Source organism: Lactuca serriola, chromosome 5, assembly GCF_051521515.1.
Source record: "Lactuca serriola cultivar US96UC23 chromosome 5, Lser_US96UC23_V15, whole genome shotgun sequence".
Lineage (NCBI taxonomy): Eukaryota > Viridiplantae > Streptophyta > Magnoliopsida > Asterales > Asteraceae > Lactuca > Lactuca serriola.
In genome coordinates this window covers 355,908,384-355,926,378 of record NC_136412.1, presented here as the reverse complement: position 1 = coordinate 355,926,378, position 17,995 = coordinate 355,908,384, and the positions used below count along the sequence as shown (strand labels likewise).

Sequence of the window (17,995 nt, the reverse complement as noted above, 5' to 3'; positions counted from 1 at the left end):
TAAAACAGTCTTGAAAACAAAAATATTTAAGATGTCCAAAACAGTCCGTGAATGGAGTGAAACTTTTCTGATGAAAGCTGTTAGAAAAATATAGTTATGTTCTAAGTATTTTAACTTGTATTCCCCCCCTAAAAACTTGAGAAAACGTGAAAATGTAGGGGTATGAACTCACCTTGAGTGTTTTCAGTAGATAAGTGTTGAAGAAGAGAAGTGTTCAACCCAAGAACACTTGAAGAATCGCTTGAAGATTCGAAGCTTTAACACTAATTTAATGGAGTTTGTGTAAGATACTCATGATTTGAGTGGAAATAATTGAGATAATCTTAAAGGAAATGGATTATGCTTACCAAAGGTGGAGGAAACTCTCAAGATCAGCCCTTGAATTTCGGATTTCTAAAGAGAGAAAGTGAGAGAGAGAAAGGAGTTTGATCTTCTTGTGAAATGAGAACAAATGAGAGAAAATGAGGAGAGAGGATGAATATCCAGCTCTCACAACATGGAGATGGCTTGTGTGGGAGGTAAAAAGTACAAGGTATGGTGGGGAGGAGTGTGGGTTGTCATGGAGTGGGTGTGGGGGTTGCTTGCGTCATAAAATAAGGTAAGGTCAACACTCTTCTTTTTGTACTTTACCAACCCCTTTTTAATAAGATTTTATCCTTAAAATGTGATTAAATCATTAATTTAGGGGTCTTATAATTAAAAATAAAGTTTTGGGTGAAAATCCTATGTTAAAATAATTAAAAATGGGTTTAAAACGCAAAAATACGCAAAAACGGGGTGAAAAACGTAATTTCCAGCGAGATTCTTCGGACCTAGGCCGAAACTCGGTCCCTAGGCCGAAGTTCGGTCAGCTGTGCACGGCTCGGAGGGGCTGGTCTCGGAAGCGAAGGCGCGAGCCAGAAGAAGGAGCGAGGCGAGGATCTGGTCCGAGGCTCGGTCCGAAGAGAAGCAGTCCGACGCGAAGGCAAGGGTTCGGTCCGAGGTCAGGCTAGAACCGAAGGGACTGTTGTGAACAGTAATGAACAGTACCTTCGGTTCGGATTTCCCTTCTACACAAGGTTCGGTTCGGACCTTTCTTCTTGGCATGGTTCGGTTCGGATTTCCTTCAAAGCCGGGTTCGGTTCGGATGAACAGTAACTTCGGTCCAGCTCATGAACAGTACTTTCGGTTCGGACCCTCATGAATAGTGCTTTCGGTTCGGTTCATGAATAGTACTTTCGGTTCGGAGGGTTCGTTTCCTTAAGTCCGTTTTTCGCGTAGACTTCCGTTCTTGGGCTATTTTTCGCCAAATTCGAGGGTCGGGATGCCCCGAGTGATTATAGAAAGTTGGGAGAGATTTCGAGAGAGATTTGAGAGAGATTCCTCGTTCTCAGAGAGATTTGGGAGAGATTTGACATACTTGGAGAGATTTCACATACAAAGAGATATGTGAGAGAGTTTTCACATACTTAGGGAGATTTGGGAGAGATTTGACATACTTGGAGAGATTTCACATACGGAGAGATATTTGGGAGAGGTTTCACATACTTAGGGAGATTTGGGAGAGATTTGACATACTTGGAGAGATTTCACATACGGAGAGATATTTGGGAGAGATTTCACATACTTAGAGAGATTTGGGAGAGATTTGACATACTTGGAGAGATTTCACATACAAAGAGATATGTGAGAGAGATTTCACGTACATAGAGAGATTTGGGAGAGATTTGACGTACTTGGAGAGATTTCACATACTTAGAGATATGTGGGAGAGGTTTCACATACTTAGGGATATGTGGGAGAGGTTTCACATACTTAGAGATATGTGGGAGAGGTTTCACATACTTAGAGATATGTGGGAGAGGTTTCACATACTTAGAGATATGTGGGAGAGGTTTCACATACTTAGGGATATGTGGGAGAGGTTTCATTGGTGACCTTTTTGAGTGTCCAGCTACGCACTGCAAGGTCCGTAAACCCCGTTAAGCCTTGATTAGGGATCTTGCATACTCCCGATGAGTATGTACCATTGTTGTATTGGTTTGGCTTTCTACGTACCACCGTTTTAGGTTAAGGAGATCTAGATGTACGCACTTTTTGATTTAGGATCTCTCGTTAGAATAGAGAGTTGTTTAGGAGTTACTTATCATAAGCTCTAGCACTTACGGCAAGATGAGTGGACCGGTTTGACTTGTTGACTTTCGTTGACTTTGACTTGACTGAAAATTGACGGTTGTCACAGTAAAAGACGAAAATGCCCTCCTCATCATTTGAAATTTTTTGACTTTGTTGATTTCAAAATCAGCTAGTATTATAAGATTTGAGAAACCTATGTTTAATTTCCTACATGTATTATTTTTCAAGATTTTAAGTACATTTTATCACTAGATATCTACATTACACTGATGCACTTCATTCCAAAATATTTTGAAATCAATGCAGATAGAGATGTTCATAGAGATGTTCATTCTGTTTCAGAAGCAACAACCAAGGTGAAAAACAACATCCACACAAGTTAATGTAAATCTATTTCATTCCATTTTTTATTATACTAATTCCAACTTTTTTAACTTTTTTTTTCTTTTCCAGGCAATGCACTTTGATTACATTCTACCTTTCAACTCTTTTCTTATTTAGACATTGCACTTTCTGTTTTTAAGAAAGTATGGATTTCATCTACTTCTTTTTGGTGGCAGTTTTTGTTACCGGATCATATCTTAATACTTTCATAGATAATTTTGCTTTATGATTAATACTTATTAGATAATTTTCATTATCGAGTATCACTGATTCTACAACAATAATTAAGTAACAATATATGAATGGTTTATCCATCTTTCTAGATTAATATCACAATTTTGGTCAATTAAGCGTCCCACTTCCATTTCTTTCTATTACAACATTGTAATTTCAACTTTTTCGTGTAAGGGCATTGCATTATGGAAATTCCGTGCACTTTTATAAGGGCATCATACTTTCAAAGTTGTAATGAAATTTGCTTTGTATCTTGATGACATTATGCATATTTTTCAAAGTACAATGTTAAAATAGGAAAAATGAATGTAGGAGGCTATAAAACACAAATCAATGAAACTCAATTGAACCATACATCCAATGATCAGCTGATGCTATATATTAGGGAGATGCATACTACTTTTAACTATTTTCTAATTAGGACATTATATTTTCATATGTATACCCAATTATAGCATTATTTTTATCTTTATTCTTATTAGGGAAATTTTTATGCTTTGAAAATGCTACCCAATTGTTGCATTCCACTATTATGGTGACATTATACTTTGAATAATCTACCCATTTATAGCATTATACTTTCATTTTTTGTTGTAAAAAGATGACACTAAAGTAGGATGCGTTATGTATAATAAACAATCACTGAAAGTAATTACACCACAAGGAAACTACATAGGGTTATCTTCTTAATCTTTTTATTGGTTTTTTTTTCTTTATAACCTGATTTAGCGTGTTTTAGAATGTGTTTCTATGATTTTGTTGATAATCATGGTGGTGTCTTAGTCAGGTTCAAGGGGTAGGTTTAACGAATGGATGATCATCAGCCTTAGGGTATGGTTTTTGAAGTTTAGAGTTGATGGGTTCCTGATCCCGAGAAGCATATTAATGGAGTTGGCTGTGGTTGTAATTTTGAGAATCTTCGGCTGTGTGGATCTCACTGGAAGTTATGTCTTATAGTTAGGGAGAAAAAGATAGTCGTTGCGAATGAGTATTCTCAAGTTATGGGGTTGTTTGTTGTCAGTATAGGATTCTGAGTAGTGTCTCAAGTTTTCTTCATTAGATGCCTTCTGGTTAAAGGGAGTTGTGGAATATGTCGGCGTTGTGTTTGCTTGTGAGTCAGAAAAGGTATTGGATTTCTGGATTTCGGGCAAAGTTGTGACGGTTATTCTTCAGTGGTAAAAGTTATTGGGTCAAGGATTCATTATTAGTCGGGGTACGTGAGTTTCACTAAGATTGTATTGACTATAGTATGGGAAGGCAGTCGCCTGTATGAGTCAACTTTTTAGTTCGGATCAGGTTTCGAGGAGGATTGTCTAAATGGCCTGGGGGTGTAGTAGGGAGTGATTTCTAGGATAAAATCTAACTTAAGTAGGGTAACACCCTTTGTTAAAGTAATTTCATTTTTGACCCTTATTATGTAAATTTTTTTCAAAGTGGTACCAACTTGCATTTATATGAAAAGCGTTGATTTAATTGCTTACGCTGGGCGTACGTGGCTGATGCCCAAACCCTAATGTTTAGGGTTTGGACCCTATTTAAGCATCATTACCTTATTGAGACCCCTTCTTTCATCAGCCTCCATTGCCCACTTTGTCCCGTACAAATCCTAATCCATATTTGTGGTGTCTTGAGCTCATCTTGGTGTTTGTGTTCATTGTGGAAGGAAGGAAGCCATTGGAAAGCAAGGAAGGAGCTCCAAGCTTCATATATCTGAATTTTAGATCCATTGAGCAACCTCCAGAAGATATAAAGTTCTAAACTTGATGATTATATCTCTAGATCTTACTAGTTTTAGAAGTTATGTGATTTTAGTCCCATATCCTTGGTCTAAGTGAGTATGTATCACTCTAAACCAAATGAGTTGTCCTTTTGAACGTTTTGGAGTGTTTATTATAAAAATTTGATCTTGGCCCTTCTTTTCCTTCAATGCAAGAGTTGTAATGTCTTAATGGATTATGGAGTTAGGGTTTTATCTTTTGGGTTGTGTCTAGCCATGGAAAGTCATAAAGGTGGAAACTTATGACTGAGAACAATGTTTTGAGTATAGATTTGTGTTTGGGTGGAATGTATTAATGGAATAAGCATATTTTGAAGAGAAAATGGGGGTCAGGTAGTACGCCGGGCGTACCAAATGGTACGCTGTATGTATTGGGCTGAAGCTTTGGGTTGGTCCTCGACTACGTCCAAAGTAAGAGCTGAGTACGCGGGGCGTACTCAACCAACTTGATTTTTCATTTGATTTTTGACTTGTTGACTTTGACCTTTGACTTGGAGTTTGACCAAAGGGCATTTTGGGTATTTTGAACAGTAGTTTGAGACTAGGTCATTGGTTGTGTATAGGTGATATGTAGAGTCAGTAGTTGAAATTGTGATCTATTCAGCTATCTTTTCAGACTGTGAGGTGAGCTTTTCCCTCACTGCACTTGTGGGTCGAAGGCACCAATGTCGGCCGAGTAGATTGTGCATTCTGGTTTGGAATAGTGTTATGCTATAGTGATCTATTAAGATCTATACGATTATCGGGTTGCGGTTATGTGTTTTATCTGTTATATATGTCGACATACTGTAGTTGGGTTGAGGCTGTACAGCTTTATGTTGTCAGTAAACAAACCCGGGTAATCCAACCGAAAGGTTGTGGGCCAAGGCAATCCAATCGAGAGGTTGTGAGCCAGGGGTAATCCAAGTAGGAGGTTGTGCACCCAATATGTATTAGGCAATCCAACCGAAAGGTTGTAGGCCAGAGCAATCCAACCAGAAGGTTGTGGGCCAGGGGTAATCAAACCAGGAGGATGTGGGCCGAGTATGTGTTTTGTATATGTTTTGTTGTGTGGTATTTGGGGAAACTTACTAAGCTTTGGATTACGGTTTAATTTTATTGTTTCGGGTACTTTAGACGTTCGGGAAAAATCAAAGGCGTGATCGTACACATCCTTCGGCGACATGTTTTGGGGTTGTTATGATACACTGATTTTGGAACAATTGTACTTGATCTTGGGTTTGATTGAAAACAATGATTTTCCTTAATTAAAAATGAAATATTTTATCATGATTTTTGGGATGTTACATATGTTATCTTAACTCCAAGGACATAAGCAAAATGGACCAAAAAGTGAAAAATACAAAAAATAACTAGATCTAACGAACCAAGGAGAAAGTTATGAGCTTTATACCCACAAATGTCCATAAATGAAGTAAATTTGTCGGATCTTAACTTGGAACAACATTCCTTGCCACAAAGAAACCTTCTTGATCTTCAAGCTTCACCAAAACACTAAATTAGCACCAAAATAGGTTCAAGGAGAATGGATGAGATCACAATTCTCAAAGTGTTGGATTAGGTGTCTAAGGTCATAACTAAATTGATATAATTTTATGGAAGAAAAACAAAGTCCTTTTTGAGTTACCCTCAATAACTAGAAACAACTTTAGGAGAGCAAATAAATGATTTGTTAATTTATTATATGATTAATAAATTAATTATAAATGGTTAAGAATTAATTAATTGGAAATTAATTTTGGAATAATTATAATTAAGCAAAGGTACAAGGGTTGAATTGTAATTGTTCAATAGTTAAGCAAGTGAGACAATTTCATAACCTTTCTAGTGTGCACGATTTTGGAGATGTTCCAAAAGGGTTTTGGAAGCCTCTTGGTAGTTGATAAGGATAAAGACTTGGATAAATAAAATCTGAATACTTTATAATTCAAAATAAGGTTTATCCTGGAATGTGTACTGGTAAATTGTTAATTACATATGGATTGGTGGTCATTTCACCCGGGAAGTGCTTGAGAATCGGAAATTCAATGTTAGGCTGTTAAAAGAGGAAGTAAAGACTAAATTTGGCATAGAGGTTAGTATGGGACAATGTAGGAGAGCTAAGCAACATGAAATGTCTCTTGTTGAAGGTACCATAGTGGAAAATTATGCAAAGTTGTGGTTCTATGGTGAAGAGATAAAAAGGTCTAATCTAGGGTCAACAGTCAAGTTGTCTGTGAACTCTATGCCAGATGGGAAAACTTACTTTTGCAGGATATATATATATATATATATATATATATATATATATATATATATATATATATATATATATATATATGTTTTCATGCACTAAAGAAGGGTTGGAGAAGTGGCTGTAGAGGGATAATAAACTTAGATGAGTGTTTTCTAAAAGGAATGTGTACTGGTCAGTTATTATGTGTTGTTGGTAGGGATGGTAACAATCGTATATACCCAATATCTTGGGCTGTAGTTTGTGTTGAAAATAAAGACAACTGGAAATGGTTCTTAGAAAACTTGCAAGAAGATCTGCATCTTGAAGGTGGTTTTGGTAGGACATTGATGTCAGATCAACATAAGGTATGTTCCTACTTTATAATTTCATACCTAATTTCTTTCAAATATGATATAATTATGAATATTATGATGATATAAATGCAGGGGATAATTGGAGTTGTGAAAGATTTATTTCCAGAGATAGAACATAAACAATGTGTCTGGCATGTTCTTTTCAATTTCAAGAAGAAATTCCATGGGGCTCAGTATGAGAAACTATTTTGGAAGGCATGTAAGGCCTCAACTGAACCTCTTTTCAGTTCTGCAATGAAAGAGATTCAAATGATTAGCCCTGCTGCTTTTGTGCATCTGATTGGAAGGAATCCAAACTCATGGTCAAAAGCATTTTTTCAATTAGGAAGGGGGTGTGATGCAGTTGAGAATGGGCTGTCTGAAAGCTTTAACAATGTTATATTCGAGGCTAGGAAGAAGCCAAATATTACAATGTTGGAGGATATTAGACTATATGTGATGCAAAGGATGTGTAGTTTGAGGCAGAAAGGAAGTGAATGGGGACATTTTGATGTATGTCCAAACATAAGGCTTGCCCTAAATGAATTAAAGATCCAACAAAGGTACTATATTATTCACCATAATTGAATTGAATATCCAGTCAAGGTACTTTAATTACCCCTGTTAACTTTGATTATTTGTAGGTACCGGCATGTGCTTCCTAGTGGCCTGAATACATTTGAAATAAGAAACTTAGGAGAGTCTTATGGAGTTGATATGGAAAAGAAAACATGTTCTTGTAGGATTTGGCAAATGAATGGGTATGGTTGTGTACACTCAGTGGCAGCCATTAGTTATGTAAATATAGGTGTAGAGGCATTTGTTGATCCTTTATATCGTGCTTGCATATATATGAACACATACAAGTACACAATTGGAAGCATGAATGGGAGTGCAATGTGGCCCCCAACAGAGTACATACCACCTTTGCCACCATTGAAAAGGAAGATGCCAGGGAGACCTACTATTAAGAGAAAGAGGGACAGTACTGAGGTTACTGGATCACACAGAGTATCCAAGGCAGGCAAAAAGATGTTTTGTGGTGTTTGTAAGAAATCAGGCTGCAATAAGTCAACCTGTGATGCAGTGTCAAAGCCCCAAAAAAGTCAGGTGAAAAAGAGGAAGGCTGAAGGTGAAGGTGAATCTAGTGCATTAAAGAAAAAGAAGGGTCAAGGGCAAAATGGGAAGGGTAAGGGTGAAGGTGATACTAGAAATGAAATTGGTTTCAAAATGGGAGAAGGTGAATGTGAGTCAACAAGTGGTGTGACTAAGAAGAATGGTAAAAAAGTAGATACAGTGAAATTAAGAAAAAAGTCAGAGAGGATACCAGGGCCGGTCCAGACGGTGGGTAACCCGGGCGACTGCCCAGGGCCCACGACTCAACAGGGCCCAAAATTTTTGGATTATATATATATATATATATATATATATATATATATATATATATATATATATATAACCAATGATTACCAAAATGATTTTTAGGGCCTAAATTTGGTTCAAACTCAAACTAGCTCAAAAGATAAACAATTTGACTTGCTTGTTATTGCTAATTGAACGTGATTATAGTGAAGAATAAATGATTTTTTTAATCTTTATTATATTTTTCTTTAAGGGGCCTTTTTTTTTTTCTTTTCGCCCCGGGCCCCATATACGTTTGGACCGGCCCTGGAGGATACTAAAGAAAAAGTTGGCAAAAAAGGTTGCAGACAAAAACGGTGAAGGTGACACATAAACCAAACCAATGGACTTGGATTAAAGATGTTTTTGGAGTATGTTAGTTATGGATGTATGGATGTTTGTTTTCTGTTTGTAACATGAATATTAAAGTGTCTTTAAAACACCAAGTTATGATATTAATGAATGTATGGATGTTTTTTTTTGTGTTTGTAACATGAACGTTAGTTTCTTTAGTTTAAAACATAACATGAATCTTTTTTTTTATAATTGTACTTCCATGCAATTCCATATAACAATGGACTTGAATTATAACAATGTACTTCCACATAAGGTTATAATGGGAACTTCACATTTGGTACATTCCATTACAAACCATACTTCAAGGGGAAATTGAAGTCCTGCAACATACGCCCTTCACATTTGGTACATTTCATTACAAACCATAACATCATATGCAAAGCAAAACAAAGGTTAAAATAGGAACTGCATTTCATTTCATTCATCCATTACAACTGAGGTTATCGTCTTAACAAACCCCCCCCCCCCCCCCCCCCCCCAAAAAAAAAAATTTTTTCGTTCTAAACACCATTACATCCTCAATGGGCACCATTGTTCAAAACAACCAACAACACATAACCTAATACATACATATATACTAGCAGATGAAGAAATTAGACAAAAAGACACAACCTTCGACAACCCTAATAACCCAAAAGAGACTAATCGCCATCGTGCTACCTACGAACTAAACTACACCCACCAAAATCCCCATCCATTGTATTCGATGCAAACACGAACCCCAATCAACGACATCACTGCAACTCCAACAACACCCATCATTGTCACTTTCCTTTTCAAGTTGCATATCTCCTCCCTAAACACGCCAAGCTGTTGTCGCATCTCATCTCACATTTCCTCAATCTGCAATTGGGTTTCCATGGCATGAAGTTCGTAATCAGTTGGTAAGTCTAGTTCCGAAGCTCTGAAACCACCATAGGAGAAGCTTTGTTCTGAGGCCATCTTCTTGATTTATACGTGGGAAAAAAAGCGAAGTTGATGATGTGAATGTTACGGATTAGGGTAACAAAGTGGTGGGGAAGACGGATTTAGGGGAAGACGGTTTATAAGGGGACCATTAGCGTTGACTTGGCAATTATTGGGGACTAAGATTTTAACAGTAATATTCCACGGTGGTGTCCATGTCACGAAAACAGTGGATAAACCTTTTACAATCGGTAAAGGGATGTAAGTAAACGGTAAAATGAAAGTATATTTCTTGAATGTGCAAAAAAAAAGTTTAGGGACCTTTTAAAACAAACACAAAAAGTTTGATGGGTTAATATGACATTTGCCCTATGGAAATTCCATGCACTTTTATAAGGGCATCATATTTTCAAAGTTGTAATGAAATTTGCTTTGTATCTTGATGACATTATGCAGATTTTTCAAAGTACAATGTTAAAATAGGAAAAAATGAATGTAGGACGCTATAAAACGCAAATCAATGAAACTCAATCGAACCATACATCCAATGATCAGCCAATGCTATATATTAGGGAGATGCATACTACTCTGAACTATTTTCTTATTAGGACATTATATTTTTATATGTATACCCAATTATAGCATTATTTTCATCTTTATTCTTATTAGGGAAATTATTATGCTTTGAAAATGCTACCCAATTGTAGCATTCCACTATTATGGTGACATTATACTTTGAATAATCTACCCATTTATAGCATTGTACTTTCATTTTTTTGTTGTAAAAAGATGAAATTAAAGTAGGATGTGTTATGTATAATAAACAATCACTGAAAGTAATTACACCACAAGGAAACTACATAGGGTTATCTTCTTAATCTTTTTATTGGTTTTTTTTCTTTATAATCTGATTTAGCATGTTTTAGAATGTGTTTCTATGATTTTGTTGATAATCATGGTGTGTTTGGATGGTTTTGTTGATCGTTTGATAATGTATTTTAGATTCTATCAACATTCTTATGAATAACCAATGTTTATTGTGTTTCTTTTTTTCTCTTAGTGGTGCGACCGATTTTGACGTTTATAGAGCGGCGAATGATAAATTTCATGTCGAGATTGGTTACGTTTTCAAGAACGAAAAGATTTGGGATATTGTCAAGGAAGACCAAAATTGGAATAAAACGGACACATTTACGGAACAACAATCGAAGAGGTCTCGCGGCTCGGGTTCAGTCGATGTTTCGGACGCACGCACGAACATCGACCTCAATGCAGACACGGATGAGATACCCGAGAATATGCAAATAATTTGGCACACGGTGTTGCTCCGAAAATGAAGACAAAGATCGAGCGGAAATATTTATGTGAAGAATAGTGTATCCGTTTTATATTTTTAAATTTATTATGTTTTCGGTCGATGGTTTTTTTTCCGTTGTAATGTCGTTTTTATTTTTAAAATTGTATGTTTGATTTAATTTATATGTCTTTAAAAAATATTATGACATAAATTAAAAAAATAGAACAAATTAGAAAAATAGAAATTAAAAACCTAAAAATAATGGTAAGTGTTATCACACGGTGTTGCTCGTTTCCACCTTGGATGTTATAACACAAGTATGATTAGAATGATGATGTGGACACTTTGGATTTGATAATATGTAATAACATGTTGACTACACCCAATAGCCATATAGCCTTATGGGTTATCTGTTTTTTCAAATGATAGAATGTGAAATATAAGGTCAAAGAGCCGTGATTTGTGGATGGTAAGGAAAAAAAAAGTAGAATTACACAAATGGTCACTCATTTATTTCCCAGATCTCCATTATGGTCTTGTAAGTTTATTATTACTTATTAGTGATCCTTTTTATAAAAGAAGCTTTTATTTTAAAGTGTTTTTTTTCCCAAAGTAATATGATTTTTTAGATCAATACCCTATAAAAAAAATTCACATTGCAATTGGTTACTATTTTTATTAACTTATATTTATTAATAATTTTATTATTGTATAACAAAAGTACAGATATTTAATGGTTTCTTTTTCACATATCAATAGTAATTGACATTTATGAAATCTTACATACAATTTTCCAAAAATCGTAAACAGTAATCTCATACGAAAACATTATTTAAAGACACCTTATAATCATAAAATGTAAAACCATCAAAAGATAATTATCTTTGTCATTTAGTAAAAATTTAAGAGCATTCTAATAATGGTCCTAGCTAAATTAGCAGCATCTTCCATAGAATTAAATGAATGATTTAATGCACTTTGTGTTTTTGATAAAAAGCGAACAACTTTCAAAAAACTATAATAAGTTAAAAGCTTGTAATAAACTCATTAATAAATAATTTTATTTTTCATTAAAACAAAACATATAAAAGCATTCTAATAATGGCCCTTGCTACATTAGCCACATCTTCCATATCCTTGTTCATATTCGTCAACGGTGATGTTTGACCATGCTCCTGAAAACTCCTCTCACATGCCTGCGACTCAATAGAGGTATCGGCCATTCCATCCTCACCGAATTTAGGGTTACCAAGATTTAATGCATTAATGGTTAACGACACATCGACACCCACTACAACTTTATACACATCTCCACACTGCATCAGTGCCGGTGTTAATTCAGGCATAGACTTTTTGAGAGAATCGATCTGTTGTAGGGTTTTCACACCTTTGTTTTTTAATGCATCAACTACGATGAGTGCTAAGCCTGTTAAATCTGCATTTTGGCTCTTGGGGTTTGCCAATAAAATAGAAAGGCATAAATTATAAGAGGGTGTGCCCTTGCATGTGTTCTCTATGAACTGTCTATCTGCCATGGCTGAAAATAAAGTTTCTTGAAAAAAAAGAGCAAGAAAGAGAATGGTGACAGGAGACAAGTTCATCATGATGAATTGAAGGAAAAAACGAGTGATGGTTTAATGATTTTTGTGCTTATCACCAATTTATAGGAAGATTTTCTTTATAATTCATAAATAATGAAATTTATAATTCATAAATAATGAATTTTTTTTTGTTGATAATAAATCACCATTTAATAAGTAATAGCACGCATTAATGTTTTCTAACCATTAATAGAATATATATATATATATATATATATATATATATATATATATATATATATATATATATATATATATATATTTACTCACTATCACAAAACATACCTTTATACACAAATTTAATTAGCATCGGTGAATAATTACTGATTATGAACCATAGACCTGAGCAAATAATCGATATTCGAAATAGCCGGTCAAACCGTTTTGAATTCTGGTAGATTAGGTTGGGTTATTGGGGTTTGGGGTATCTAATTTCGGGTAATCGGTTAACCCAATTTTACAAAATTGTGAATATGAGGTATGTATATGGGATTCCGGGTATTACCGAATGCCCGATTTTTTCAAAAAAAAAATCATTTTTGTTATATGTACAAAGGAGCATACGTCTCTTACATTTACTCTCTCTTTATTGGGAAATAAATTTAATCAATTTATTATTCTACCCATTGATTTTAATTAATATTTACAAAATTTCAAAAATGGTCCATATGATTTGTAAAAAATAGCAACTTAAGGATACTCTCTCTTTATTAGGAAATAGATTTAATCAATTTACTATTCAACCCATTGATTTTAATTAGTATTTACAAAAATTTCAAAAATGATCCATGTGGTTTTCAAAAAGTAGCAACTTAAGGATATTTTTCATTGGGGTAACACCCGTGTTCCTTGTGGTTTCAAAATCAAGAAGCAGTATGAGATATGATAAACCTGGGTGGGAGTTCTAGTGATAATGGTTATAAGGGTGGAGTTGTAGGTGTTTCAAAGATCAAACCACATTTTATCCAGAGGACCACGCAACAAAGTACTCTATTGAGGTATTGTCCATCAACCAATGACACATTGATGTGTGATAATGGGTCAAAACCAGAGGCCTTGAGGATAAACTCCATACAGTGGGAACATGCTATGGATGACAAGTTGAGCAAACTACATAACAGTAAGATGTTTCAAGTTAAGGATGAGATAGATGGCAGTAAAACTTGCAAGGGAAGATTAAAACTTGCAAGGGAAGATTAAAGTTCAACAGTATGATGTTCAACAAGCTTGCAAAACTTTTTTATTCTGTTAATAAATGTATTCCTTTAAAGTTCAAATAGTTATGTAAGTCGTTAATCAATTTTTATTTGTAGAAAATTTTCCATATATTAAAGTTCAAGAAATAAAACATATAGTTGTATTTTTTATTTTATTTTAATGTTACTAGTGATGTCTAAACCAATCATAATCAAAAGCATAAAAGAATAAATATATAATAGAAATGGTTTTAGCTGAATTATTTATAGATGTTTGCTTTCCTTTGGATTTGTTTCTTAAGCAACGTGAATGAAAAAATGTGTTAACCTTTTAACTTATAATTGTTTTTATTTATTTATTTCAGTTGTGTTTCTTTAACAATGTGTGATAAGAAACATGATACAAGAAGAGCACATAATAAATGTTTATTTGATCTTATATCTTCATGTTAAGCGAACTTAAGAAACTCTTTTATGAATAAAGTCTTAGTTTCAAATTTAAAATAGTTACATAATTCATTTTTATCATTAAAAACTTTTCAAAATATTAAAATTCAGGTAACTGTATGATTAAACATTTTGTTATTTTATCCTAATGCGGTTAATATTTAAAAATATTACGAACCGATTTCAAGGACTTTATGGTAGGATTACATTTAATTATAACATAAAAATGTTTTTTTATGGTGTATATTCGATTCTTAAAATGATTATCCAAAAAAATTAAGTGTAGAGGAATCTTAAAATACATGTAAGAAACGAAAATATAAATCTTTGTAATTTTATTTCTAAAGAATACTAGTTTTGTTATTTGATAAAAAAAAATGTAAAGAATATTTTTATAAAATATAAAAAATGAATTAAAAAAATGTAATTTATAAAACAAAAAATCTTTAAAAAATACATAAAACAAAAATAGAAAAATATTTATAAAAAATTAATTTCATATAAAAAGTTTTAAAAACATATATTTTTTTTAAAAATCTAAGTTTTTATAAATATATAAAATGTGATCAAATTTGTAATAAAATTAAAAAAAGAAAAAAGAAACCATCATAATAAAAGATAAAAAAAGCTAGGTTAAAACAGGAAAATCAAAAGTTACCGGAATTTTCCAATTAGTATAGCAATTTAAAAATGTATTAATTTTGGAAATGTCTGGTTTTATAAGAGAACCGTTGGAGTAGGAAGTTGAAAGGGTTGGGTCGGTGTATTGGCGCTTAATATTTACCCTTTTTCTTCTTCTTCCCTCTTCTGCTATTCACTACTCATCCCCCTCGCTGCTCTCCAAACACCGCCGGAGACTCATCATCTCCATAACTCTGCTCCCCTGAGACCCAAACACCACCATTCTTCACCGGACACTCACAACCATGCCTACAATTCGAAGAAGTTATCAAGATCGTTGTAAGTGTTCGTTCTTATCTCTTTTCTCTTCTGCCTTTTATTTTAGTTTTTCCCCTTTTCCGGTCTTCATTCATCCCACTCATTGCTCTCCAAACATCGCTGGAGACTTGTTTCTTTGAAGAAGAAGAAGAGGGTTTTATTTCGAGGGGACTATCTTTCACACCACCTTCTTCTCTTCTTCTTGTAGCGACACCACCGTTTCCTCCTTTTCTTCTTTCATTAATTCATTCCCCGACGTTCAAGAATCCTCTGCGTTTCACTCTTCGTCTCTTAGGTAAGGTAACGTTCTTGATTTTTTTTTTGTGTGTATTTGATTTCGTTTTTGTTTTTGTTAGTTATTTTCAATTAGGCCAAGATTTTTAAAGTCTCTCTTCATTACTGGATTCATCGGGATATTGGGTTGTACCTTTATGCTTTGTAGTTGTATGACGTCTGGTTGCGATGTCAGTTTGATTCACCGTCATCGTCGATCAAGAAAAAGAGTACAAATCTTTTCCCTTTGATTTCCAGGTAGTGTCTTTGTTTGTTTAATTGTTTGTATTTTTTCAATAATGACTTGGACGTGTTTTAGGCATGGTAAACTTTTATGTCATGAAACTGTTTTTTCTTGTTCTTCTAAGCATGCGTCATCATTGCTTAAAGGATCAACCGCTGTACCCAAGGATCTACAAGAGGTATACCAAAGGTAAATTAATGACATTGTTTTATCTTAATTGTAACCTTAATTAACACTACGAACTCTCTGAGTTTCTTTCTTATTCTCATCTATTTTATTTGTCTTGTTGGTTTTTTGAATTAGGTAACCTAATCCAAAACATCCATCAAACAAATATGATTAGTCAACAAGTGGTGGTGTCAGTAAAATTTAAATAGTTGTATTGTAAGAAAGAAAGTATGGATTTCATCTCATTCTTTCTTGTGATCTGTACAAGAAATGGCATTAGGTATTGCAATTTTTGTTACCTTATTACCTTGATAGGTAATTTGGTTAGTACTTATTAGATAATTCTCATTATCAAATATCTATGATTCTGTAACAATTTATGAATGATTTCAATCTTTTTAGATACATTTTTGGTGCTGATTTTTTCAATTAAGGTCCTTATTTGAGGTTTGTAAAAAGTCCGAACATAATTAGTTTCATAGGAGAAGATTGTCAGGTAAGACATGAATAGTTACTGATTTTGTTGCTATGGAAGAACAAGGAGGGAACAGTGAAATAATTGAAGACAGGAAAGTGGAATGTGTTTAGTTTTGATAGGAGAAGATCTGCTGCCTCTCCTTTTGAAGTTAGTCGGTAGATTTCCTTCCTGATCATTATTTGGTAACTTCAAATCCCTTTTTTGAATCACAATTTAATTTTCGCGACTCTGTATTGTTTTCATGAAGATAACAGACTCAAACATCTCAAATAACACGAGTTTCTTTGATTCAAGCTATTGGTGCTTATTTAGGGAAGTAACAACCAATCCAATCCATCACCCCCCTTTTTTTTTCGTCCTCCAAAACCAGATGATGTTGCTACAATATGTTATACAAGTGGACTCCAAAGGGTTGCTATTTTTTTTCACTTATGCTTTTTTTCTTTTCAAGTTCAACAAATGCCAATTTTTTTGTCCTAATACTCCCTGTGCTTATTTCAGTTATACATATCTTATCTTTCTTTGGCACACATACCCGAAAGCTCCAACCAGATCATATTGGCGTACTCTGGTGGCTCAGTTGGATTTTATCATCAACAAGGAGTAAGAAACTTCAAGTTTATGTTCTTTCCAAATAAGTTCATGATAATGATTTCTTTCTTGTGCTTGATCACATCATGACAAAACTGCTACTAGTATTTCTTTTTTGACTTAATTACTGTATTTTCATTTGTATTTGTGTATGACAACTTGAAGTTATTGGATGACATGGCAGAATTGATCAGTTCAACCTACTGTGTCCTGCAGTGTTCCCTGTTGTTGGAAATTGTGGCTTATTGTCATCAATCAAAGCGAAGCCAATGCAAGAATTTGTTGCATTTGTAGGATGGAATGAGTTGTTCTTCAGGATTAATCTTCTATTTTGATAATTTTGTTCTATTAAACGCAACTAAATTTTAGATTATTGTTGCTAGCGTTTTACTGTTTGGGTTACATATGGCCATCATGTAAAACATAACTGCATCTCTAAAATGATACACATGTTCTACTTTGTCTTGGTATCATTTCATAAATTAGTGGCTTATTTAGCCATGTAGTTTTTTATTTTTCATTCACATAGGTGACAAAGAAGCTGTTAAAACAAGTTATTATTGATGCATAAAGCAATCACTACCTATAGAAACTATGCCCATCTGTAAGTTTTTCACCTAATTATTTATACAGTTCTAAATGGTTAAAATTATTATTTACTTGCCTTTTGTAGCTTCTCTACCTGATTTCGTACCAATTTTTCAATATAGAACTTGTATCCTTTTCAGCCTTTGATTGATCATCCTGTTACATGTAAGTTTTTAAAGTTACTTGGCTTTACTTATAAAGAATGTGAAGGCCTTTTGGTTGTTTCTTTAAATGACATATTTGGTTGCAAATTTTTTTTTCTCACCCCTGGTTTATCCTAATATACAACTCTATAAATATAGATATTTTTAATCATATATTATATTATTAGTTATTTATTTTTCTTCATAAGTCATTTTTAATGTCATCACTTTTTTTTAATGTTATAAGATCAGAGTATGTATGTTTGATGCTTATGTAATTAGTGTTTA

The 17,995-nt window shown here is 33.9% G+C and overlaps 1 protein-coding gene and 1 pseudogene across 3 annotated transcripts; one reads left to right on the top strand and one right to left on the bottom strand.

The window, feature by feature from the left end:
- Positions 1-12,109: 12,109 nt before the first annotated feature.
- Positions 12,110-12,643, bottom strand: LOC145051138 (cell wall / vacuolar inhibitor of fructosidase 1 pseudogene; annotated as a pseudogene).
- A 2,428-nt stretch (positions 12,644-15,071) lies between these two features.
- Positions 15,072-17,794, top strand: LOC145052177 (uncharacterized). 3 transcript variants are annotated; one of them, XR_013683998.1, is made up of 6 exons: positions 15,072-15,243; positions 15,431-15,517; positions 15,665-15,753; positions 15,864-15,928; positions 16,043-16,796; positions 16,887-17,794. XR_013683998.1 is itself a non-coding variant. In XM_078999988.1 (6 exons), exons 1-5 carry the CDS (start codon positions 15,210-15,212, stop codon positions 16,114-16,116), a joined length of 354 nt encoding a protein of 117 aa, XP_078856114.1. In that variant the 5' UTR covers positions 15,072-15,209; the 3' UTR covers positions 16,117-16,796; positions 16,887-17,794. The 3 variants fall into 3 exon arrangements, 1 of the variants encoding a protein (XP_078856114.1); XM_078999988.1 differs by having other exon boundaries at positions 15,431-15,522; XR_013683997.1 differs by having other exon boundaries at positions 15,665-15,928.
- The last annotated feature ends 201 nt before the right edge of the window (positions 17,795-17,995 follow it).

Bases quoted from the DNA above. Each gene is read 5' to 3' on its own strand.
- LOC145052177 (XM_078999988.1), top strand. From the start codon at position 15,210: ATGCCTACAATTCGAAGAAGTTATCAAGATCGTT. The intron at 15,244-15,430 runs GTAAGTGTTCGT...TTCTTCTTGTAG, and splicing joins AAGAAGTTATCAAGATCGTT to CGACACCACCGTTTCCTCCT. The intron at 15,523-15,664 runs GTAACGTTCTTG...TATGCTTTGTAG, and splicing joins CTCTTCGTCTCTTAGGTAAG to TTGTATGACGTCTGGTTGCG.